Below are 8,261 nucleotides of genomic sequence, written 5' to 3' on the forward strand. Positions count from 1 at the left end.
TAATTTACTCAAGTCACCAATGCAGCTTCTTCTCTACTTTGATGAACGATTTAATATTGGCTTATAAATGAATTAGGACTTTTAAAAATCCCTTGATGCACATTTGTAAGAATACGCTGAGTTCAGAAGCAATAACCCCAAATTCAAAAAAGTTGTGAGGCTCTCAGGATGGATCTGAAAACTCAATATAACTAAGCTAATTTCCATTCTTCTGCTTTGTCATTCACCATTGCCCTTTTCTGCAGTGCTATGACTAATCCAGACTCAAGCCGATTAAAACTCCACTTCGCAGAGCAGATATTTTGATACAAAAGAGGTAGGATGGCGGAGCTCCCATCACACAAGTGCATCTTCCCCACTCGTTTCCGCCTTACTCCTGTCAGCGCTCCCCCTCCCCGGTCGCTTGCCAGAGGCCTTCCCGGGAGACTCCGGCGGGGCGCGCCCTTACCAGTCGCCCCTTATCTGACAGGACGCGCACGGACTGCGCCCCGAAGTACTTCAGCAAGTCCTCTTTCTCCTCAGCGGTAAGCTCAGCCGGCAGGTGCCTGATCAGAAGGGTTCGGTCGCCCCGAGGCGGGGAAAGCGAGGAGGAGCTCGTGCATCCCCTTGATATCGCAAGCGGCTGCTCGGGAGCTGCCATTTTCCTTGGAGAAGCAAAACAGAAATCGTGGGAAGAAGTCTCAGTCAAAATCGCAGCATCAACACAAGCTGGGATATTTTTTCCGCCTCGCGCTAAGGATTCTGGAAACCAGGAAACCAGGAAATACCGAGACAGAAAGTCACCTTCTCGCGAGAACTGAGCCACGGAAAAGCCGCAACCCTTCTGAGACTCGGGGAAGGGCGCGGTGCTAATGACAGTAAAGCAAAATGATTTAAATTCCAGGTAGCTCCGGAAAGACTTACAACGAAAATTGGCCCAGAGAAGTGCGAGTGACCACAAGTTGTCAATCGAAGAAGGTACCAGGAACCCCAGCCACTTGAGGGAAAGAAGCTGAATGCTCAAGGACACGAGGACTCATAACTGCGCATGTGCGGGCTGGGCCAGTCACGGGGCGGGGCGGGGCGCAGCGCAAGGCGGGGCGGGGCGCAAGGAGGGGCGCGGCGGCGAGTGCTGTCAGAAGCTGCCCGCGCGGCTGTTAATCCCTGGCCTTGGGAAAGTGAATTGGCCTGGATATCAAGTAGGACAACTTGGGTGTGAAAATACTGGGTATGTTCTTAAAGTCTTTCAATGGTAAAATCTAAAGATAGCCAGTTCTTCAGTCAACTTATTAGACACCATGGGGAGGATAACTCAGTTTAAAGGGCAAAAAGTTGAGACTTTTTTCTTGAATCAGTAGGCATTTAGCCGAGGGATAGGCACCCGCCAGGGTTCATTTCACAGAAATGGCAGCCTCTAGAAAGAGGTCGCGTAATAAATTATAATGTGTGTGTGTGTGTGTGTGTGTGTGTAGGTGTAGGTGTAGGTACTTTTCTCCTTATTTTACAGCTGAGGACACTGATGTACAAAGAGGTTAAGTCACACAGCTATAAAATGGAAGAACTAGGATTTGACCCTTGGTGTTCTGACTTGGGGTCTACATTCTAATCCACCGTTCTGCCTAGGTTCTGAATGGAGTAAGGTAGAGATCATCCCCGGAGGGTCAGAAATGTACCCCTCACCCCATACAGAGAGGTTGTTGAGAATTCTAAAGAGAGGTTTTATTCTAGACGTAGCTGCTACAGGCTGGAGAACCAGAGTTCCTCTTACAGCTCTTTTTGCCACTTAAATAAATGTTAGAGATACAGCAGTAAGCTGTATACCAATGATCTGCTGTCATCCAGCATTGGTTGGGGAGAAGGAGAGGGACAGATACTAATGAAAACTTAGAAGACAAACATGAGAAGAACCTTCCCCCCACACACACACCAAAATACCAGATAGGCAGAGCCAGACCATGTAGACGCTGTAGGTTTGTTAGGAGCCCTATTTATTTGAAGAACATTTAGAAACTGACAAATTCTTTAAATAGGTGTTTGTTGAGGGGAGAGACTCAAAGTTTAGGTATGAAAATTTCTCTGGTTGCAACGCGAAAAATAGAAGCGGAAAGGCCAGTTGGACTACTGTAGAAGTCTGGAGAAAACACTGCCAGAAATAGTTTGGTGAAAGTGGACATGTAGAGAAGGAACTGGAATTGATATATGTTTTAGAAGTAGAATTGATAGGAACTTGCAGACGAAGAACAGTAAGCAAGGATGAATTCTGGATTTTTGGCTTAAGCTCCATATTATCCATCTGTAGATGATGATGCCATTTACTGAATGTGAGAAGATTGACCAAGTGTAAGTAGGTTAGAAACTGTAGTGGGACCTTGGAAATAGGGGAACATATATTAGGTTTAAGGTATCTATTCAGTATCCCTGTTTCAAGTAGGAAGTTGAATGTGTATGTTTGGCATTCTTGTGAAAGGTCACCACTAGGTATGGCATCAACTTATTTATATCCGAAGAATGACAAAGGGTATAGATAGAATAGTGCCCAGAATAGCGTCATGGGACATGCAGATGTTGAGAGGTTGAGGCGAGGAAGAAGAACAAGACAATTCCTGCCCTCTCAATGCTTACTTTCTAAAATTAAGACAGAATAAACATGTAAATAAAGTTCTTTCAGAGAATAATAAATGCTTTGGAAAAAATAGGGTAGTGATATAAACTGATTGGAGTGGTCATGCTGTTTTAAACACTGTCCTTCGCCGACTTTTTGGGTGTGTCCTTTGAGGACTTGTTTGGAGCTTCTAGCAAGGGAGCACTGCTACGCGTATGCCCTTACGGAAGAATCATCCTCCTCTATTGGGGAAAGTCATCCTCCTCAGCAGAGTGTGCAGCTTTGGAAGAGACATATATGGGGCAGTTAGGAAGGAAGGGGAACCCAGCTAGTTAGCCAGATAAGCCAAATCAACTGTTGGGATTAGTTGATGACAGGTACCACAGCAAAATCACCCTCACATCCTCCCTGTGACTCTTATGTTTAGTAAAATGTTCCACATATAGTGCACATTCTGTAAATATCTATTCAATGAATGAATGCATGAAGGAATTCACTTTTATATTCACCACTGTCTCCTACAGTTAGGAATTACTACAGGGGCTATCAGAGTTTAATGGTCATTATCTACGGTAATTCAGGTATCATGACTGAGTGGAATAGTTACATGACAGAATTTTATTTTCTCTCCACTTAATTGCTTTTAGTTGTACTAAATGAAATCTACCTTATCCTTTCCATGACAATGTGTCAGGTAGAGGTCATAATTTTCTAGTCACTTTCAGTTGCTATCAGTACAGTTGGTTTGAGATGTCAAGTTCAAACTCCATTAAGGTGTCTCCTCTTACACTCCCCTCATATCAGGCTTGACCTAAAGGATTGCAGGAATATGTAGTACACTTTAATCTTTTCTGTATCTGAGTGTAGGTGTGTGTGGTCATACCTGAGAAGCACCTTTCTCATTCCCTTCTCTTTGTCTAGCCCAGAAGTTCCCAAACTTTTTCAGTTATTGGTGCCTTTATTGTCTCAGCAGTTTTTTCTAGCACCCCTTGATGCCACCTTATTTCCTATTCTACTCCGGTTTTCCAAGAAAACCACCGTGTTAGCCAGGATAGTCTCATGATCCACCCACCTTGGCCTTCCAAATGTTTTATATAAGAGCAGCAGCCGAAAACCCAGCTTTTCAAAGACATGACATTCTTAAAAGGAATTAAACAGTATCTAATGTTCAAATTGAGAAACATCTCAAGCTGGTAGTTCAGGTAGTGTCTGGTAAACAGTGAGTATTGCTATGTTTCCCTCAAATATTTAAAATATCCCATAGTACCTCTATAAGGTGGCAAGGGTAGCTGGAGCACCTTAGCACAGTTTGAGAACCATGAATTTAACTCATTTTCAGCCTTAATTTTTCTATGTTGGGGAATGGGAGGAGGGAAAAGTACTGGAGCTTGGGTGTGTCTGACTTCACTGAGCAATTGTTGATTCTTTATCTCATTCTTGTTCTCAGGGGTTCTGTGTGTTGATGGAGGTCCCCGCTAATGTGGTGGTTTTCTTGGATTCGTTTTCATCTTCATATTCTTCCATGTCACTGAGTACCTTCTCAGACAGAAATACCTTTTTTACTTCCTTTGGTTTGTGTCCCTAATTTTCCTCACTTGACCACGTGGCTATTTGTACTTCCCTATTACATCTTACCGTTTACCCCCAAACTCCCTATTTTTCCACATGAAGACAGGAAAACCCTATCCACATGAAGATAGGGTCCTATCTCTGGCATGCGTTGGAGAACCACAGTAGGGAGAAGGGTTGATCCCAGTATTTGTCCTGGCTTCTTGCCAGAAGCATTCCCCTCACCCTCCACAGCCAAGCTTCTAAAGAGAGAGACATAATTATTCTTATTTCTTCATCTCCCATGCACTCCAAAGTGTGCTCCTACCTGACTTCTGATCCCATCAGTCCACAGGGTAGTTCTTGTTAGGGTCACTAGTTACCTCCCAGTTACTAAATCCAGTAGGCCTTTTCAGTTCTCATTTTAGCTTTTCAGCAATGCTTGGCATACCTGACCACTTCTTCGTTGAGACACTATCTTCCCTTGATTTCCCAAAACGCACCACTTCTCCTACTGTTCAAGCTCACTTTCTCTCCTGCTTTACTCCAGTAAATCTTTGACTCCATGCTTTCTCCTATTTCCTATCACTTTGAATCCTTCCCTTTTTTTTTTTTTTTTTTTTTTTTTTTTGAGACACTGTCTTGCTCTATCGCCCAGGCTGGAGTGCAGTGGTGCGATCTCGGCTCACTGCAAGCTCCGCCTCCCGGGTTCACTCCATTCTCCTGCCTCAGCCTCCTGAGTAGCTGGGAGTACAGGCACTTGCCACCATGCCTGGCTATTCATTTATTTATTTATTTATTTATAGATACATGGTTTCACTGTGTTATCCAGGATGGTCTCGATCTCCTGACCTCGTGATCGTCCCACCTCGGCCTCCCAAAGTGCTGGGATTACGGGCGTGAACCACCGTACCCAGCCCCTACTTTTATTCTTAAATGGTGACCTTGCTTCATAATCTCATTGGGGAAAAAAAATGAACCAAATAATAGAGGTTTCCCATGTCTATTAATCCTAACTGTATCTGTGAGTCTTGGTTAAGCTAACCTCTCTCTTGGGAAGTAAATCTCCTGCCTTTCATGTACTTTACTGAGCCTTTCTCATCAGTATATACAAATATGATTATTTACCTTTTGTTTAAAAAACCAAAAGCAAATAAAATAATTTTTAAAAATTCTCTTCACTTTCCTCTTTGACTACCATTTCATTTCTTTCTGTTAATAGCAAAACTCTTGGAAATGGTGGTTTATATTCATTGTCTCCAATTTTCTTCTCCTATATTCTGTTCAGAATATTCCAATCAGATTTGTATCCCAATTGTTTTTCTGAAATTGCCCTTCTTGAAGTCATCAGTGACCTCTACACACTGCTAAATCCAGTGGTCATTTCTTAGATCTTATCCTTCTTGATCTATAAGCATTGCTCACTAAACACAGTTGCTTACTCTGCTGTAGAAACAACCAACACCCTACAAACAACCAATAAACCAAACTCGCTTCATTTGGCTTACTGAGTACCATACTTGCCAAGTTTTTCTCCTATCATTCTGATCGCTCTCTTTATTTCTTTTGCTGATTGCTCTTCATCTCCTTGACTTCCAAAGGTTGGAATTTCCCATGCTTAATCTTTCTTTTTGCCCTACCTGTACTTGACAGGTCATCTCATTCAGTTTTATGGCTTTAAGAACCATACCTTGATGACTACCAAATCATATTTTCAGCCTGAACCTCATCTCTAAACTCCGAGTCCATATATTGAACTGCTTACTTGACATTTTCTCAATGTTATATAATAAGCATCTCAAAACTAAGAGGCCTAAAACTGAGCTCTTGATAGTATTCAAAAATTTTATTTCAGTTTTTCCCATCTCAGTTACCTGTGACTCCTCTATATCTTTTATATCTGTCCCGACCCGCAGGACAGTCGAACGGGCCCTGGAAGGGGGAGTGGGAATGGAGGAGACAAGAAAACACGAGAAATGGAGACAAGACAAATAGCCTGATCAAGTCTTGTTTATTGAATGCAGGGTCATGCCTAATACAGGCTGGCAGAGGAAGAGGTTGGGCCAGGGCGGTGACGGGGGGCCGGGTCTTCTCAAATTACAATTGCGCATGCGCCGTGGGTTTGTAATTTTCCCCGGCGCAGGATCGCACCTGCGGGGTAGGCTGCATATCTTCCTGGGCGCGAAAAAGTTTGCCGGCGCGCGGGAAAGATTTTAGGCGCGCGCGGGTACAGTTTATAATGAAGAACCCGGAAATGTGCCGTTTTGTCTCCGCTTTGCGGAGATCAAGCAACAGAGGTTGGCTAACCGCGGGCCTCATGGCTCCGGACATATATCTCATGCCTTGACATTCCGCAAATTCCCTTTATCTTACCTTCAAATTATATTCAAAATTTGACCATTTTTCACTGCCCCCACTATTTCTACCATCCTTGTCCAAGCAGCCATGATCTATATGGAATATTGTCATAGCCTCATGACTGGTCTCTTACTTTTGCCCTTGCTGTCTGGTCAACACAGTAAGACTCAACAATTATTTCATATATTCCTTTACATTTCCCAACTCTCTTGTTGTTATTTGGGACTATATGATTCATTTTGGTAGATGGGGTGTTAATTAAAGTGACGTGTGTCAATTCCAGAGTATCGCATGAAAGATTGGATATGAAAACAGTGATCATGTAGGCCACATATTGAGGTGGTAGAACCTCAAGCTAAACATAGCCTAGAATACTAACTCACCACATCAATGACAGCTCCTCGCAGAATCACTTCACTCCCACCAAACTTTGCATCAAAGTAGTAAATAACTTTTTTCTGTTAAAGGTATTGATAAGATAACAGGATTAATTTTTACCATGCAAAGTCCATTCTAACATGATTAAAAATATATTGCTTCTTCAATGTATTTTTATCACAGAAGCTAGAGTGATTCTGTTAAATCTTCAAAACTCTGCAGTAACTTTTCCCCTCACTTACAGTAAATGCTGAAGTTCTTTTGATCTGTGAAAATTTCCATGATCTGACTCCTCCAGTATATTATTTTTATGACTTGATCTATTCTTCTCTTCTTCCTTCCCTCTACTGTAAACACACTGACCTTCTGGCTGTGCTTGAACACTTCAGACTCATAACTAAGACCTTTGCCTTTGCCATTGTCTTGTTCAGGGATGCTTTTCCTACAGATATCTGCATGCTTAGTTCCCTGACTTTCTGCAGATGCTCAAATGTGACTTTCTCATTAAATTCTTCATTGTCAGTCAACACCATCTTTGCCTCCTCTATTCTCTTGCCATACTGCAAACAAACAAAAAGAGCAACAACAAAACTGAACACTAGATTTTTCAGTGTTTTTGTTGTCACTGTGTAATAAGCCATCCAATTACTTGGTAACTTAAAACAACCATCATCAAAGTCTTTTCTTTTTTCCCAAGGAAGAATTCATGTCTTCATTCCATTTGTTATTGTAATACTTTTCACCTCTGCTATAAAAGTTATCATAAATATACTTTATTATAAATAATTGTATACATAATTTCATTATTACTAATAAGCTCCTTGAAGACAAGAATTTCTATATTCATCTTTATATCCTCCAAGCATTAACGTAGTACCTTACAAATAGATTAATGATCATTGAATGTTGAAATATGTATTAATGAATATTTGACTTATGTTTTAAAACATGTATCAGTGAATAAATTAATGTTTTTATCAAGAAAATAAAAACACTGCTGACAACCAGGGATTACATATTCAGCAGTTTGCATGATGACTTTAGGAAACCAATCTAAAGATTCCTAGGCAAAATGATCAGAAAGTTAAAATGTCAATATTATTTTTGTTATTTATTGATAGATTAGATAATATGTGGATCTCACACATAGTTATTTGTAGACTTAGTCTCTTTCTTTAAATAACAAGTGAACAGAGGCAGGATTTATGTGAACTTTTGACTATTGCAGGGGTAATCAGCCTTTTCTACTGGAATATAACTTGCTTGTATCTGCTGTTCTGAGATGGAACCTAGAGAAGATAAATAGCACCCAAAAAATATTCCTGTTCTAAAATACTTTCTTAACTCCATTTATAATTTGGAATCCATTTGGATAGCACATTTTTTTTTTTTTTTT

General features: G+C 41.3%; 1 protein-coding gene across 7 annotated transcripts in view; it reads right to left on the bottom strand.

Moving 5' to 3' along the window:
• The window catches only part of RNPC3 (RNA binding region (RNP1, RRM) containing 3), a 28,809-nt gene extending 27,776 nt beyond the window's left edge, over window positions 1-1,033 (bottom strand). For 4 of the 7 annotated variants that reach the window (XM_023190912.2, XM_023190911.2, XM_023190910.2 and 1 more), the window contains exon 1: window positions 449-724. In XM_023190912.2, coding sequence (XP_023046680.1) covers window positions 449-640 — 192 coding nt within the window. In that variant the 5' untranslated portion in view covers window positions 641-724. Of the gene's footprint in view, window positions 1-448 lie in introns of all 7 variants that reach the window. The other 3 variants (XM_023190908.1, XM_023190905.2, XM_023190906.2) reach the window with 2 other exon arrangements.
• Window positions 1,034-8,261: the final 7,228 nt, after the last annotated feature.

The sequence above is a fragment of the Piliocolobus tephrosceles genome, chromosome 1, assembly GCF_002776525.5.
Source record: "Piliocolobus tephrosceles isolate RC106 chromosome 1, ASM277652v3, whole genome shotgun sequence".
In the NCBI taxonomy this organism is placed as follows: domain Eukaryota; kingdom Metazoa; phylum Chordata; class Mammalia; order Primates; family Cercopithecidae; genus Piliocolobus; species Piliocolobus tephrosceles.